Source organism: Hirundo rustica, chromosome 1 (genome assembly GCF_015227805.2).
Source record: "Hirundo rustica isolate bHirRus1 chromosome 1, bHirRus1.pri.v3, whole genome shotgun sequence".
NCBI classification, from domain to species: domain Eukaryota; kingdom Metazoa; phylum Chordata; class Aves; order Passeriformes; family Hirundinidae; genus Hirundo; species Hirundo rustica.
This window is the reverse complement of record NC_053450.1, coordinates 148,340,030-148,357,823: the sequence shown is the minus strand read 5'-3', so window position 1 is coordinate 148,357,823 and position 17,794 is coordinate 148,340,030. Positions and strand designations below refer to the sequence as shown.

The following is a 17,794-nucleotide window of genomic DNA, read 5'->3' as shown; positions in this document are numbered from 1 at the left end:
AAGAGCTGTGTTAGACCTCATCCCTGAACTACAACCCATACTTAAAAAATAAATACAAACTGTAAAGGTGCAATTTGATTAGTCTTCTTCAGCCATTGTTTAGGCTTCTAATTAGACTGCTAATTAGATGCTTGTAATTGGACTTCTAATTTGAGACAGTGAGCTGGTTTTTGGTAACTGTGAGAATAATCCCTGTCAATACCTGCTCAGGGAAGAAGCAGCTACAGCTGAAGGAAACAGACATTTGGGATTTGTGCATCTGGGTGCTGTGAGTGTGAATCTGACTCTGCTGGGCTTTCACATCCGTGAACCAACATTATGGCTGAATCTGTTCTGATGGATTTTTTCTTGGTCTGGGGGGGATTTTAGGGTGCACTAGGATTAAAAACACTTGAATATTAAAACCCACAACCTTCAGGTCACACATTTGGGTCACATATGTTCAAAAAATGGCAGTTGTGTTGAAAACAGTTTGCACCCAGTTACTGCAAGATACATAAAGCTTCATCACGGATTCCTGGTTTTTGAGAGATATTTCAACACTCTTTATGCATTAATTTACCAGCACACCAAGTATCGTTACTTGCAGAGGCTGTTGTTAGTGATTAATAAATCTTGAGTAGAATGTCCTGCTCATTGCCATTTGTAAGCATTTTCTGTAAGTCTAACTTAATATTTCAAATGGTTAAAAATAAATAAATAATATAACAATGAATTATCCTTCCTAATTTTGAAAAATATATGTGATTTTATTGCAAGAGCAATATTGCAAGATCTCTTTTCCAGGATGATGAGAATCTGCATTTCCTTGACTCTTTTCCGTTTTTATACAGCTTTTCATAAAGAACCTGTTCTGCTAGAGTTGAAGAATCTTTAGAAAGGTTATTTGATGGTGTCTAGTACGTTCAGAGGGGCCCAGGGCTGGAATATTAAAGGCATTCTCCATATACCATTAATATTCCAACACTGCATTTGGCAACATTTTGATTCTGAAGAGAGTGCACGAGTTCAAGGTCAGAGAGATTGACTTGTGCTGTTCATTATAACCAATTATTGTGTGACAAATGAGTTTGAGATCAGGCTTAAAATTCTGTGAGAAAAATCAATAGTTCTAATCAGGGCCTTTCAGGTCATTTACCATCCTACCTTTTGTTACTTTGTCAGAAAAGAGCAAGATAAAACCTGTGTGACAGTGGGTTGCCCCTGTATTGTTACCTTCTATTTGAAACATATTTTGATATCTTGAATTATATTAATAGTTTAATTGGGTTTGGAAACTTTTAAATTAGTTCCAATTTGTAAAACTTCTTTTATTATTATTTTTATTAGTATTCTGATCAGATTTCTCAAGTGGTCTTAAGGTTTCTTTTCTGTCTAGGAAGCAGTATATCCAAGTCCTAAACCAGATATGAGCTTGTCTGTAATGAATAGCAAATAAACCTCAGCAGCAGATACACTCCGCTAATAAGCCTTGCTTTGGTATCGAGGAAAATTTTAAAAACTCTTCAGAGTTACAGCTTTACAACATCTGAAACAATTTCAAGTCGTTTTGACCGAACTGGGCATCTGTCTGGAATTTTATAAATTCATTTGTTTCTTCCTTTGTAGTATCCGGACGAAGATGAAGAAACCCGGTTGTATCGTTTGAAGATAGAAGAGCAGAAGCGCCTGAGAGAGGAGATCCTGAAGCAGAAGGAGCTGAGACGGCAGCAGCAGGCTGGGGCCAGGAAGAGGGAGTTGCTGGAGAGACTTGCACAGCAGCAGCAGCAGCAGCAGCAGCAGCCTTGCTCCCAGCAGCCCTACGTGCAGCACGAGGAGGACTCCTCCGAGTTCCCCACCAACGGCAGCCCCTACATACCCCACTCGGGCTTGCAGACCCGGCACAACGTGAAAAACAGACTCCTTGTCAGAAAGCAAGACGCGGTAGTTGCCAACGTCCACCCCAAAGGCGCGGATTTCCCCCAGGGCGCGGGGGACGGGCAGTACCAAGGACAGCAGCTGAAGCCGGTGAAGCAGCTGAGGCAGACTAGAACAGTTCCTGCGAGCCAGCCTCAGGCGCCGCAGAAAGCGTTACAGAGCAAACCGGCCGCGGCGGCGCTGCCCGCGCCACAGGCGGCTCGGGTGGCCTCCGTCGCCGCGAGGCCCCAGGAGCAGAAGCCAGGGGTGAAAAGGACTGTCATGCAGCGGACAAACAGTGGTAGTGATGGGCCCCATGTCGGCAGCAAAGTCAGGGTGATTAAGTTGTCAGGAGGGGTAAGTTTACAAGGCTCATCTCATCTATGTGTCTCCTCGTGGTTTGTTTCTGTTTGTTTGGCTCTGTGTAATCCCGAAATAAAAAATGGGCCCGAGCTGGTGAGGGAAGGAACAGGTTTAGCGTACCTAATAGCCTGTCTATTATATTTTCAGAACTGTAATTTATTAGCAGTTATTAAGCAGTTAGTGTTTCCTGTAATGCTTTACTGCCAGGGCAGTTACCAATGAAATCGTATTGAAATACTCCTTTCTTTTAAGTTGTTACTTGGGAGTCTGAAATCTGAAAGACTGCTCAATTGATCGGATAATTACTCAGAGAGAAGAATTTAGGTGACTGTATTTAATTAAGGTTTGGTTAAAAAGGACCTGCTTATTTGGTAAGTGAGGCCACCTAATTTGCTTGTGTGCAGATGCTGATATTATTGTGGTTTCTACTCAGGGGAAGATGGTTTTTATTTTCTTGAGAAGTATGTTATGAAGCTAATTTAAGCAGTATGTTGGAGAGAGGTGTTTTCTGTTAGAGGCTGGGTTTAAAACATTGCCAGTTCACTCCTGCATCTAAATGAGATTTCCTTATCTCTAGATGATGGGGTCTTTTATCTGCAGTATGTCCCTTGAGCACTGGTGTGGAGGACTCACAATGATGATCTTGAGGATAGTGGGCCTGTTTAAAATCTGGAGTTTTGGTGAGAAAGTCTCTCGACCAAATTTCTTCTGTCTTAATGAAAAGACAAGTTAATTTGTTAGGGCTCTAAAGAAGGGATGAAGGGACATAGAGATCGTGTTGTCAGTGTTTGAAGTATGTCCTTGGGTTTATGCTGAGGAGGAAAGAATGATGTGATGTAGCAGCACATTGGAATTGTTTTTCTGGAATAATGCTTTTAAATTATTTGGAGAATTTTATAAGGAAAACAAATCAGTGTGTAGCAGGGACTGAACAAGGCCTTGGAAGCTAGGCTTTACTCTGTAGAAATCGGAAGTTGAAGTGCCAAAGTCTTGAATACTTTTTATTAATGCTTTTCTACAGCTCATAAAACTTAATTACACTCAGAACTGTGAATTGCATAATGAGTGTATGGTCTTTCCAAATATTAACATACAGGGCATTATTGACTACATAGACATCCTGTACTTCTAGTTGTTGTCAGTTCTAATTCCTCAGACATGGTAACTTGGGTACAGTTAACTACAGAAGAATAAAGTGCAGGAAGCTGAAAGAAATTAATTCTGTTGAGCTAAAAATATTTTTATATAAGTATGTCTGCAGGAATCCCAGTGGCCTGCAAGAGGTATGACAGGTTTGTGATTCATGCATAATTGAATAAAGCGCTCATGCACAACTTCTTTTATTATGTGGTGAAACAAAACAATGCCAGTCACAACTGTATACAGCTCCTTGTAACAAATAATTATCAGTGCCCACAGCAGCATTCACAGTGAAATAATTTTTATCACAGTGCTCTATTTAGAAGACCATGAATGATTTGTTTCAGATAAGTCTCATGGTAAGCAAGAGCAATTAGCTTAATTAAATGCATGTGTAACTCCCCTTTCATTGTGTACAGAAGCAGATTTACTCTGTCCTCCCTAACTTTCAGATACTGAGGTTTCAGCAAGGTGAGGCAGCTTCTTTACATGTATGTAGCCTTTGCCACTGTTTTCATGTTACCATGGACTTTTTAAGTTTCCTTCCAGCTGTGGGAGAGTGAAAGCAAGCATTGCAATTAGTTGTTAACACTGATCAAGATAGTTGATTAAGTTTTAATCAGTTAGTGGCAAGTTGAATCTGTGACTTTATTTCTTTGATGATACAAGGAAAAAAAGAAATATTGAGCAGCAGAGCAGACAATCTTCTAGTCCATTTTTGACAGGATTTAAAGAAGAGTTGAAAGGTGCTTGGACTCTGAATACTATCATAGTTGGAGATCATACTTAGTTTCCACTGCTTTAGTCTTGCCACATGCTTTATTTATTTTCATAACTTTTGCCTGAGCACTAAATATAAAGCAAGAGCCAAATCTCATTTTTCCCTGGCCATTCTCCTAGGCATGTAATAGTGCTTCCTCTTACTCCTTGCCTTTGGCAAAGAGTTGCTGGTATCTCTTACCTGTGTGCACTGGCTCTGTCCTGCAGCTAAGCATCCCTGCCCTTGCTCTCTAATTCCTTGTACTCTTTTCCTTTCTTGGGCTGTTTCGTGCAGAGATGTTTTGAATACATGTGTACAAATGAGGTGGCTCATGATTAGACAGAATGCAGGTTCCATTTTGAAGCTCACTGGGTTCAAGTAAAGACCTGGCAAGTGTTGCACCATTGGGGAGCTCTCAGCTGCAGGAGCTGCTCAAGTCCAGAGCTGTACTAACTCTCCTAGACCAAGCTGGCCTAAACCAGAAACCGGTAACGAGGAACTGTTGTTAATTCAGTAAGGCCATCTGTAGAACCAGGATTCAGTGGTTTGGTGTTGCTGATGTTTTTTGTGTTAACAGTTAAGCTGTGTGGTGTGTTGGTGAGAAGTGTGAGGTACAGATGCTGTCAGAAGAGAATGACTTCTTTTCTTGAGGACGGTGGCTTTACCAGGCTGAGCTTTTGTCTGTTTGTGTTGCTGGGCACAGCAGTGCTACCGAAGATCTCTGACCTGCAGGACGAAATACCCCTTGGGTCCTTAAAGTTAAAATGGTCTTTCATCTGTTTCCACAATATTCTTTTGTGAAAAGATTTTACTTTTGGAATTTTAAGAATTACCATGTAAATTCCAAGAATATTTTAGCTTGTTCAGTTTTCCTGATGCATAAGATGCCTTAATTTATGACTTCTTGTTCTTCAGGAAAATGAAAGTAGAAGATTATTCAGCATATCCAGTATGTCAGACTAAGTCTGTGTATCAAGGTGACACGTGGGGTACTCTCAGTAATGATGTTGTCTGTTGGTGCTTTTTTATTTTTTAAATAAATCCCACCCTTCACCTCCCCCCCCAATACTGATTTGCCCATCCCTTTCTAATATACATGTAATTTATGCAGGAATGGCAGTAAAGTGAATAGTTTTCCATTTTAATTACTCCTTTAAATGTGATGTTCCTGGAAAAACAGACAGTGTTTAGCACATGGACTTTTGATTTTTTTGTTGCTGGTTTGGTTTTGGATTGGATGTTTTTGGGGAAAGGGGATTGGTTTTTGGGAAGGGGGGCGGGGGGTGCGTGTTGTTGCTTTGTTTTTGGTTGTATTTTTTCCAAGGAGAACCAGGTATCTTTTGATGGACCCAGTATGCTTTGTTTTTGTGGCATTTCCTCAGAGCTGTCCTTTTGAGATACAAGAGCTCAGTGTATTCACTGAGTATTCATATTTGTAAATTTTACTAATAAAGCGTCTGGGGCTTGCTGAGGAGCCTGAAGTCAATCCTAAAGTTACTTTTAAGTATAAAGTCAATGAGAGTGTAGGAAAGAAGCACGCTAATAAATCACTTCAAAATGTGACCATAAAATGATAGAAAATAAGGGTGAAAAGACTGTTGAACTAATTTATCTTGAAGGGTGGGGTTGAACTCTAATATTCCTGACACATATATCCAACCTTTTTCTGAGATCTCATTATTGCAGATTTCCCAGGTCATCTATTCCAGTATCAAGTGTGTATATTTAGGATTTTCTTAGTGATCAAATCACGTTTTCTTGCTGTGACTTTGAATTTCTGACTATTTGTATTATACTTGAAGAGATATGGGGAAGAATTTCTCTTTGTGCCTGTCTCTCTTTTTAAAGATATCTTAACTGTTTCTGAGCTCTAATATCTTTCATTCTCTCTTGATGAGTCATGTTTCCTAACACCTTGGCTGTTTGTGGTGCTCTTTGGGCTCTCTGTCATCAATCTGTCTGTTAAGAATTCTAATACCAAATGCAATTGAATTCCTTAAGTCAATATATTCAGAGTTGTTTTAGTCCTGGAAGAACAGGTTTGTACCAGATATAACCTTAGACATCTTAAGGTCATACGAAATACGTGCTAAAAATGTTTTGTATTTGGGTGGAGGTTCTGTGGTAATTTACAATATCTTAAAATCGCTGTATCGTCATCTTATGTTGTTGTTGGATGATTTCTCTCTTAGCCAGAAAGTGTCCTGCCATGCTCAGAGAGCTGTGTGTCTGTCCCAAAGGCCTGAAAATGCTGGTTCTTAATGCTGCACCAAGAACACACCAATCTTTGTCTCTGTGGAAGGCTGCACGATGAGGTTTTTTTCATAAATACATGTGTAGGTAAAAATACGTAAAAATCTTGGTGTTCCCTGTTGCATGACAAGCAGTATCTTAGTGAGTGATCCTAATTCCTGAGAACCTGAAATGCTTCATATGAAAAGTTTGAAAAAAGAGCTGGCAAGTTCTTATGTTGGAAAAACCTGTCACAGAAAAATGTCCTTGGATTGCAAAAACAAGATGGAAATGGAAGATGGACAACTTCATTCATATTTCAAGTAACTGGGAAGCGTGAGATGAATATGGAGCTCTAAATGTGGAAAAAAAGATACTGATTGAGATGATTCTTGTTTGATAATGTAATCTTATCAACCAACTTCGCTTAATGTTTGTACTTGTTTCTACTTGCATGTATATGTTCAAGTTTAATTAAAAATATTTGACTTGAAAGCTCTTTAGCGCCTTTCATCTAAATATGTCAGGAATTGCAAACACTAAGTATTGTGCCGTTTGTGTGGGAAGTTCATGAGGGAGCTCTTTCCCCAACCCTTGACAAAGGAACTCTTGCCCTGTTTAGTCCTGTAACTTTTTCAGAGATGGGAGGATGGCTTTGGTGTTTATTTGTATCCCGCTGTTTGAAGGAAGCCTGGATAGTGCCCACCTAGGAGTGGGCTGAGGGAGCTGCAGGAGCCATAGTGGGCAAGACCTCTGAAGCAGCATTCGAGTAAATGCTGTTGAAGAAGGACTCTGCCTGCCATAACCTGCAAGATTTCGCACTGGAAATACTTCACAAATGGACCTTAATTTCTTAATTGTAAGAAACTGTTGAAATGTGTCCCGAGGAGGCCGCAAAGTTGGTAAGGGGACTGGAGCACCTCACCTTTGAAGACAGGCTGAGAAAGTTGGGGCTGTTCTGCCTGGAGAAGAGAAGGCTCCAAGGAGACCTTATAGAACCTTTCTAAAGGGGCTGCAAGAGAGCTGAAGAGGGGACTTTTTACATGGGCATGGAGTGATTGGACAAGGGGAATGGCTTCACACTGTAGATTTATATTGGATATATTGGAAGAAATTTTTTCTTGTTAGCGTAGTGAGGAACTGGAACGGGATGCTCAGAGAAGCTGTGGATGCCCCATCCTGGAAGTGTTGAAGGCCAGATTGGATGGGATTTTGAGCAGCCTGGGATCGTGGAAGGTGTCCCTGCCTGTGGTAGGAACATTTGAAAATGAGTAATAAACTTTGTCTTCCCAGACCTCCAGTGAGGATGGTCCCTGTAGAGACAGACTAATTCATGGATTGGGTCAGGAGGTGGGCTGTGCTGTACTCTAAGGGCATATTTGATTACTGGGAAAAAGAAATAAAAGGGCATGTGTGGGCAGACTTAGCAATTGAGAATTAAGTTGACAGCCCAACCAGACACAGGTAATACATTTTATGGGCTTCTCATAAAATGGGTTAAAGGGTGAAGAGATATTTACCTAAATTGAATCTGACTTTGCTATGGATAACTTGGAGCTAAAGTGCAGTAAAGTATTTTCTGTTGTAGACTGAAGAACAGGTTTCTCCTTTTCCTCAGGAGACTTCTAAATTGTATGTTGAAGAAGAGTGCAGCTTGCTCCTCAACACCCAGAAAGCAGAGCGTTTGTTGCTTGTCACTCTTGTTAAGTCTCAAAGGAGAGTTTCTCTGCCATCATGAATGTTACAGTGCAGAATTGGTGTCTGTAGGATGTTGGTGTTAGAGTATCTTGGAGCCCAGCTTCCTAATAAAGACAGCTGTGACACCACTAAAGTGCTTTACAAAGAGAAAGAGTCAGATTTCATATGAAAATGCAGTCTCTTAACTTGGGAGGCAAGCTTGCAGGGTTGTACAGTTTAATATTTTGAGAAGCCACATCCCTCTGTTGAAAAGCTGGCCCACTTGGAATGGGCCTTTAGTGCAGAGGTTTGGCTCTGGAGTTGGGAGTGTTTGGGGTGGGAGGGAGTGGGGGGTTGTCTTTATTAAGACTTACCAGGAGCTTCAGGCAGGGCACGAGGGATTTGACTTGCCAGTAGTTTGAAGCTTCAAGGAGCATGAACTAGAAAGTCCAGACACAGCACAAGAAGGGCATTTCTAGTTGTGCAGGTTTCTGATACCCAGTGCTGTCTTTCTATGCCATAGGTGGTGTCCAGCTGGGAAATGCTCCTCCAGGAGCTTTGGGCCATCACAAGTTTTATATTGCTATTTCTCAACAGGAGCTTTTTCTCTTGGTCTTTCTCTGCATGTCCAGTCTTTGCTAAAATTCCCTGTACAAAAACCTCTCAGACTGGCAGCTGAAAACAGAACACGTTGTTCATCTGTGTTATGTATCTTGCAGGCGACACATAAAAATGAAGGTATTTCTGAGAGTATTAGACGTGTCCATTCCAGAACCTTGATTTTGCTGTAGGTTTGACATACAGTTTTTATTATTTTTTTTCATAATGAGCAGGTGGGTGGTTTAACTAAAAACCATGTAGTTGTGATTCAACACCGATTCAACGTGGTTCAAGCTGTGCTTTTGTCACTCCCACTGAAACTTCATGCACCATGGATGTGGCTGGGACTCTCTTTGGCCAGTCCTTCTCCATGCCTTAGTTCTCCTTTCGGGTGGATGAGGAGATACTTCAGTTAAGAATTGTGTTAGTACATGGGATTAAATGGCATTAGCTGCTTTTTCTGCAGCACATTTTCTTCTTTCTGTTCTGACTTTTCATATACCATTAGGCACAGAAGATACTCATCGTATCATAGCTCACTGAAGCAGTGTAGCAGTGTCTTTATCACAGGAATGGAATTGTTTCTGCATTTCATTGTTGCTTAGTCTGGGTGCTCTTGCTTGGATTAAGTTTGGTTTATACAAAAATTTTAGGCCGGGGAAAATAACCCCTAAATTCCAGCAGCAGCAGTGTCTTTTCTCTGGTGTGAACTGGGAATGACTTGGCTCTTTCATCACTTTTGTAGCCTGATGTAGCTTATTGCTGTGTGTACTTTGACTCAGAACTAGCCCATTAATATGTCTTAAACCAATTGTTAATGATGAGTTGTCTATTGATGGAGTGGCATTTTCTAGCCTGGTGGGAGAGCAGTTTTCTTAGCTACTGCTATTCTTTAAAAAAAAACCCAAAAAAACCCCCAACCTTTTAAAGGTCCTAGAAGGCCTGGGGGGAAGGAAAGAGAAAAAAAAAAAAAAAGAGGGGAAAAAAAAAAAAAAAAAAGGTCTCCAGGTGTTTCTCATTGGCATTTGACAGATTGAAAACAGATCGTCAACTGTTCAGAAACAGTGCTTGGTCATGTCACTCGGTTGTGGGATATTTGGCAAGTGATTAGGCTTCCTATTCCCAGGTCCCCAGTCTGTCAGCCAGCTGTATCAAAGTGCTAAAGCATTTGGAGCGCCAGTCAGAGAGAAATAGCTCATTATTAGGGGTTTGCTTTTTAATACATGTTCCTGATAATTGTACTCAAAAAGCACTTGTGTATATTTGATGAAAGTCACTGCTGTTCTATGTGGTTGTTGCTTTACATTTCTTTCTCTTTGTTAGGTGGGATCACAGCTGTCTTTGTGGATGTCGGTACGTTTTACTACAGTCAGCTGCAGTATCAGTAAAATACAGGTTTACTTATGAAAACCTAAATAGCTCATGAATGAATAGTCATTTCTCTTGTCCAGAAAGTAAAGATGAATTTAATAGTGATACTTTAAAGGTACTAATTTCTAGAAATACTGACTTAAACTGGTAACAGATGAGGGGTTTCTCCTTTCTTACAAGAAATCAATCACAGTACAATTTTGGACTGAGATTTCCCTAGAAGATTTAAGTCTTCATCGTGCTACAGAGAATTTGAGTTGTAATGCATCTCAGAAAAGCTGACAACGTTTTGCTTCCCTGCGTTATTTTTACACAAATCAACCCGAGTTTATTTATTCCCTTTAAGTGCCTTATCCAGCATGTGCATCCCTTTGCCATTGGACGATTTTTGAATTAGCTTTACAAAGATTACATGGATAGAGACAGCATTGTGGTGGTTAATAGAAACCTGTGCAGTGAGGTCTGTGGGCTGCATGATCACTAACAGTGCCAATGACAGTGAAGTATGGCCTTATCGAAAGGAGAATTCATAAGAGGCTGCCCTGGGACACTGCACCACTGTCCTTCTGTGTATCCTGACAATGTTATCTGTCCTCTCAGTACGGAGTATCAAATGTCTGTCACGAGTACAGAAATTAATTTAATGTCACCTGAAGACATGCAATTAATCTTTTAGAGGTTTTCATAATACCTTTACAGAAAGAGTTGCCAGTTTGGCGGATTTGGATTTTGGGGTTTAGCAGAAGATAAGGAAAATTAATTTTTCATCAGGGTTAATACAAGCTAGCAGGGCCACAAAGGCTGAGAAAAATGGTTTGGGAATTTGTCAAGTGTTGTCACTCTAGAATAATGCTGCTTAACGTCTGATAGGTGTAATCAAGAGTTGAGATTTCTATAGAGGGGGATTAATCAATTTGCTCACTACAGAATGCAAGTTGGTGATACCATTCCTTCATGGGGTTTAAGAATGAAAATAAGATTTGATCTGTCAAACTGCAAGCAGCTCTGACAGTATCAATAGGCATTTTTATCAGTACATTTTAAAGCATTTGTTATAAATAAATTTGTCCTGCTAATGTTGGTGGCAAATAAACTTCATCTTCATCATAAAACTGTCATAATGATTATGACAGAGGGCTCCAGCTTGCCAAATTCAGACCTTCATGAAATTCTGCTTTTAGAATTTGTGATCTCATATTTGACAGATTTCTTTCTATGTTGCTCAAAACATAACACTGACTATATATAGATCTGTATAGTGAGAGGCTGATAAAAACCAGCCTTGATAGTTATCAGTGAATTGGTTCTAATAGTCATGGCCATTGAATGGCATCAGTTCTTTTTGTTAGTCTAGTTTCAGGTCAAACTGCAGATTCTTCCAGAGCAGAGGTTTGAAAAACATTCACCATGTAAATCAAATCCTTTTACCTCAATCTTCTGAGCTTTGTTTATATAGACACAGTATTTGAAATTAACTTGCTTTGGCACTGCTCACAATCTTTCAGTGCTTTATATTTACCCCTGAACGGGACTCCTGCAACTTAAAAAAAGGCAGTTTCATTAGTCCAGCTTTAATTGAATAATAGGAAAGTTTCTTTTAAGAGAACTCTTTCCTGGCCAGATCTTAGGAAGGCAGACCCTTTGTAAAACTTGGAAATGTGGAGCTCAAAACTCATGATGATTTATAATCTAGAAATTAGGGATTAGACAATAAGAGGAAAACATTCTTCCATCATTGATTTGCAGACAAAAAATAGAAAATAATTATCTGCACAGAACTTTAGAGGGAATTTGAAGTATAAAATCAGAGCTTGTATCAGTCAGTCCCAGGTCTCTGTGGTTGACTGAGGCGTTCTACCCAGGGTCAGCATTTTGTACATCAAATTATGTGAGACGGGCCATGATGATGAATAGATGCATTTCTGAAAAATCTAGTGCAGCCCTGTACATTGTAAAATACTCTAGGAAAGAAAACATATTTTGACTTGAGATGTCAAAATTTTAATACTTCCCTCTGTTGCTGCGTGTTTAAATCTGGGGAGGGCAGTGATGTAAGCTGGTGAAAAATAGCAATACAGAAATTGTCTTTAGGTAAATCAAAACTTCATTTAACCCGAGCCGGACCTGAGATGTTTTAAGAAGAGGAGATGTTAGCAATTTAGCTTTTGTGATTTAGATGTCGTTTGGGGTAGCTCCTGCAGTACAGTTTCAGCAGACTCACCTGCTTGCCTGTAATTTGCTGTGTGTTTTGGTGCTTTTCATTGTACAGCTCCTGAGGGAGCATCAGGAGTCAGCATATGTACAGTCACCTTAACAACTGTGTCCTTTCCTCCAAAATGTCAGTGTTCTCCTGTGAGCATGTGACCTGTCAGTAATGTTCTGAGGTTCTGTACCTTTAAGTGCAGAAGTTAAAAAGCTCTTCTCAGGTGTTTTGCTTGACTTGGTTCTTCATTGTTGTACCTGGAAAAGCCACTTGTTGTTGTCTTGCATACAAGTTTAAAGAATTATGGTGGTGGTGAGAATATTTGCCTCTACATGGTACTTCATTGTTCGTTTTGGCTTGGACAGTGTTTGTCCTTGCACTGTTGTGTCTTTAACCAGTGAAAAAGAAATTGCTGCTAAAAGAAATTGCTGCTAAAATGCATCTTCTGTGTCATTTTGCTTGTTGGCATGTGTCACTTAGCAGTTATGTTTGGTTTTTATTTCTCAAGAAGACCACCAGGTTTTATCTTCAGCTGAAGCCAGGCAGCCTGGGACAGGAACTAATGTCTTGCTGACTTGCTCAGCTCTCTTAGGCCTGGAGCACCATGTCACTGACTCACAGACCTCCCTTGAGAAGCAGTGCTGCACTTTTGTCTCTGCTTTCCCTCTTCGAGTGGTCTCAAAACCAGCAAATGTTCAGAGCAGTAATTTAAAACAAAAGGGTTGATCCAGTTGCCTTTGCTTTCCTTCTTTTTGCAGGAACAAGCAAAGCTTGTTCCATCCTCTTTCTGTATTGTTTTCTGTTGGTTTTCTTATTTCTGAAATGGATCAATTCTTTAAAAAGTCCAGAGCTTTCCACCTTTTTAGACTCTTGCAGAAGCATCATGGTAACAGCAAAGATCAGTGGTGGCATTTGAGACCCCAGCAGGGAACAAACCCCATCAGATTTTTCATCAGTGCAGCCTAGTGTTGTGTGCTAATGTCTTTGACTCTGTTACAGTTCTGTGTTGAGTTTATACAGTTTTATTTGGTGATAATTGAGCTTGGTAGTTAAATATTTGGGTGGTTGTTGGCCATCCTGGACTTTTATGTGAAATGATTGTTTGCTTTTGAAGTTTCAGTAATGAGCATGTTGGATGTGTTTTGTACCTGAGGGCTTTGCTCTCAGATGCTCTTCTAATGTGCTGGGCTAATTTTTTGGTTTGGAAAGAAATGGTTGCAAATATTTATGGTTCTCACAGCAGGCATTTAGCAGAGATTAGATTTTAATTCCCAGTTATTGCATTTAAATTCCTCCTAGAATTGTATTGTTCCTTTTAGTTTCATCATCTTCCAGCTGCTGTAGGGTTGAATAAAAGAAGTTATCTGATCAAGGCATAGAGCTTATGGTGATGCTGATACCAGAACTAATGCTAAAATGAGGAGGATTTAATGCTGGTAAGGTTTTGTGCATAAGTTTGGGTTTTTCAGGAGTGCTCCTGCTTTTGTATTTTTGAATACAAATTGAAGAGAAACTGAAGGGAAAGCTTTATAATTTTTTCACTGATCGCTCCTCTCAAAGCTTTGTATACGAAACTTTCCGTGAAGACTTGGTGCCATTCAGTTCAGTAAAGAAAAAAACCTGTTTGTGATTAGAGGTGGAAAAAGACAGATGCAGGTTTCTGTTGCTTTCTCCTTTTGGACACTGTGGACAAATGCCATGATGAGCTTTAGGATTTTCCCTGTGACAGATTGTGCTTTTGAGTTTAGTGCAAAGAAATTTGAAGCTCATTTGTCTGGGATTTAAGTGCTTGAGTTCTTGAGAAGTTGTAGCCTGCATATACTTTATAATGCAGAGTCCTTGATTTAGAGGTGTAAATTGTGAACTACAGAACTTGCAAAAATGAGACTGGCCTACATACCACAGACTATTTCTTATCAAATCTTAGCTGAGCCTTAGTAACCAGTCCCTCACTAGGTGTTTCTTTTGCTTTTCTTTAATGTAGAGAGGTAATGATTTGTATTCTTAATGAAAATAATCTTGCTATTAGACCATAAGTCTGTTCCTTCTGCACCCTTGTGTTTTGTCTCCTTATCCACAAGAAATGTGCCAGTTAACATGAAACCCTCTGGTTTGTGATGTGTTACAGATGCAAAAAGAGTTTTGGCTTGTGAATATTTAAGGGAAGGGGAAAACAGAACCCTGTGTAAATGAAGGTGCTTTTGTAATATTTTACTTTTTCCCCTTCAACATGCCTTCTGTTTGAGAGCTTTTGTGGGGTTAGCTGAGGTTGGTTAGGGAGTGTAAAATGTTCATTAGTATTTGAGGTCTAAAGCTGAAGTCCTGTCAAGGTGTAGATTCTGCTGTTGAACCCATGCAAGAATATGATCCATGTCATAGATGCAAAAGCACCTGGTCTTTTGTCAGACTGCTGGTTCTTGCTCCATGGAATTTTCAGTGTTTGATCCAATCTGGCCAGGCAGATAGAAATTCAAGAATCACCTGTTTGTAGGAAAAAACCCAAACGTTTTGGGTAAAGGCAGTGCAAGGGAATAATTTCTCTCTCAGTGCTTTAAGCTCATGGTTTTACTGTGCTTGATTGCACCAAGAGATGTAATGGCCAGAGTTATCTTGGATGAGAGAGACACTGAGATGGTGTTTCACTGTGTTTATGATTACAAATATATTTGATGAGAGCTTTGTAAGGCAAACAAAAAAACACCTTGAGAAACTCTTCCAAGTACAGACTGTGTCCGAGGAAGGGGACTGCTTAAAACGCTGCTGGTATAGAAGTTGGCAAAATGAGTATGCACTTCAAAATAAATACCAGTTTTTAACTAAAGGGAGGTTGAAGTTTTAAAGATGAAGAGAGCATTTGCCTAATTCTTCCAGCCTCCGCAGTTCTTTTCTCCTCTTTCTGCAATGTGTGTGTCTCTCTTTATACTAAAAAAAGAAGGAAAAGTAATAAAAATATAACGCACACCATAGTTCACATGTAACCTGGAAGGAAGAATGATTTGGAAAGAGAAGTGAAAACATCTTGTTGCTTTGTATATGAAAATACACTGTTGACCATTGTAATTATAATAAAGCCTGAGCAAAGTAAACTGTTCTTCAGATAGCAGGGATTTATTTTAGGCTGAAGTGCAATTTCCAGGCTGAGCCTTTGCATGCCCCTGACACTGCCACCAGTTTGCTTTAGCAGGCAAAGCCCTGGACACTCTGTGAGTGAGCTGGAATGTGGCAGGAGTCTGCTCAGGGCAAGGATGTGCAGTGTCTGGACACTGAGCCGCTGTTGTGTTGTTGATTTCAGCAGGGGGGAGAGGATGCTGGCTTTTTTCACCCTGAGGGCCAACTCCAGCGACCTCAACAACCCCCGGAGCCGAAACAGCAGCCAGTGCGGAAGGTCACATTGACAAAGGGAATGCAGCAGCACCAACAGCAGCAGCAGGCACAGATCCATTCACCAGCTCCTCAAGGAGTCAAAAACATCCAGGGAATCCATCAGCCTAAAAAGGTGATTTTTAGATGCATATTGCTGCTAGAAGTTTCACTGTCTAGCTGTGTTGCTCTATTAATAACCAGCATTCTGTTTGTCAATTGCTAGCGCAGGGCTGCATGACCCAGGAGATGCATAATTGCATATACAGCTTTTAATCTAGAGAGGCTTGTTTGTACCCAGCACAGACTGGCAATGCCTGCAGGTTGCTTCATCTGCTGACGTTCTGGCCAGCTCAGCACTCCCTGGGGAAGTGCGTGTGTCCCGAGACAGCTACTGGAGGAGATGGTAACCGACATGCTTTCAAGCTTTAAAACCAAGTGGTTTTTTGAAGTTGAGGGTTGAGATTTTATTTTGGCTGTTTCCTGCATGTGTAGGAACACCCAGTAACTCTTTGCTGGATCCCCAAAGTTGGTATCACTCAAAACAGTTGGTGATCTTGTAACTTGATTTTTGCACTGACCGTGCACTGGTAGGAGGCAGGGAAGGGTCAGGGTGGCAGTGGCGTGTGCCTTCTCTGCATTTGCAGGCTGGCACACTCCTTGAAAGTAGCTGGCATTTGGGCTTTTAAGTTAGTTCTTGGTTTTGAACTATTGGCCGTAATCTTCCTGCTTCATATAAGGACAAAGTTTTGTTGCTGATGTTGAAGGGTATGAAAAGTTATTATCCATCATAGGCTTTCCAAGTAGGAATCAGGAAACTGTTGAATGTTGACTCAGTGTTAAGTGTTAACTCTGTTTAATGTTTGTTACTCTGTTTTATTGTTATTTTCCACTCTCTGACTGTTCAATATTTAATTTGCAAGAATTAAATCCATGAATTTCCCACTCCAGAGTACAGGAGAGAGGAACTTTGAAAAAAGTTATTTTATTTAGCCTTAGGTGAATAAAACTCCGTTCTGGTAACAGACCAAGAGTTGGTAGCAGTAGAGATTGAAGGTGCTTGGAGCACTTTGCTGATCTTGTGAGTACATTAAATTTAACTATGGGTTAAGAATAGAAAAAGGAGAGGGATCACCTTTGGGGTTTTTTTTGTCCAGACTCCAAATGTGGGAGCTGAGCACATGCTGCTGATGTGATCAGTGTTGAAAACTAGGTTATGTATTTTTGTCTGGTATCTTCCACTGCTTGATTGATCAATCTGTGCTAGAGCTGAGGCTTCTAGGATGAGTGCAGTACATATAACTCAATATATAACTTGTTACCCTGCTAAAAGAAATTTGTATAAGCAGTAGATGAATGTTAATAAGTGGCCTTTCAAATTGGCAAACAGCAACAAGCTGTTTTAAATCAATGCGTACTTTAATCAAGTCTTCAAGTAAATAGCCAACTTTTCTATCCTCTGTCAAGTGCAGCAAGCAGAGTCAGTGGGTAAGTAAATCAAAATACTGTTACTTTTGTTGTTGGCAGGTCATTATGCACGGCAGAGGCAGAGGAGTAGCAGGCCAGATGGGCCGAGGACGCTTGATGCCAAATAAACAGAACCTGCGAGTGGTGGAGTGCAAACCTCAGCCCTGTATTGTGTCAGTTGAAGGGCTTTCTTCATCAACTACTGATGTCCAACTGAAAAACCTGCTGATGTCAGTGGGACCCATTCAGGTAGGTCAACCTTGGTTTATCATTTTTGTGCCAAAAGGCTTTCATTCCGGAAAGCTCAATTAATTCCCTGACGCTAAATACAATGCGTGTTTAGTGGTGATTTATGTTGAAGGCACCCCCACCCACGCAGGCTACACCTGGTAGCAAAGACAAGCACGTGATGATATTGCAGCGCAGGAGGCAAGGTAGGATTTTGCTAACCATCACATTCCTGCTGCAAAATTCTCCTTCATTTTGGAGTTCCAGTGCTATCTCTTGTTATTTTCTTAGGCCATACAAGGCTGTCCATCCTGTTAGGTTGTTAAAGCCAGGTGGTTGTATCAAAGCAGATGTATTTTGGGTGCTGTCCTTGTTTATTGTTGACTTGCACCTACTCTCCTTTTTGACATTTACCTTTTCCTGTCCCTGCAGTCCTGGGATACAAGTACTTAATGACCCGGTGGACATTTTTTACTGTGTAGCATCCTCTACTTTTT

At 40.4% G+C, this 17,794-nt stretch overlaps 1 protein-coding gene across 5 annotated transcripts in view; it reads left to right on the top strand.

Annotated features, from left to right (window-relative positions):
- The window catches only part of RBM33 (RNA binding motif protein 33), a 97,077-nt gene that overhangs the window by 64,961 nt on the left and 14,322 nt on the right, over positions 1–17,794 (top strand). For 2 of the 5 annotated variants that reach the window (XM_040059278.1, XM_040059260.1), the window contains exons 15-17: positions 1,609–2,253; positions 15,535–15,738; positions 17,130–17,318. In XM_040059278.1, the coding sequence (XP_039915212.1) occupies positions 1,609–2,253; positions 15,535–15,738; positions 17,130–17,318 (1,038 nt within the window). Of the gene's footprint in view, positions 1–1,608; positions 2,254–6,351; positions 6,887–15,534; positions 15,739–17,129; positions 17,319–17,794 lie in introns of those variants that run through there. The other 3 variants (XM_040059267.1, XM_040059288.1, XM_040059298.1) reach the window with 3 other exon arrangements.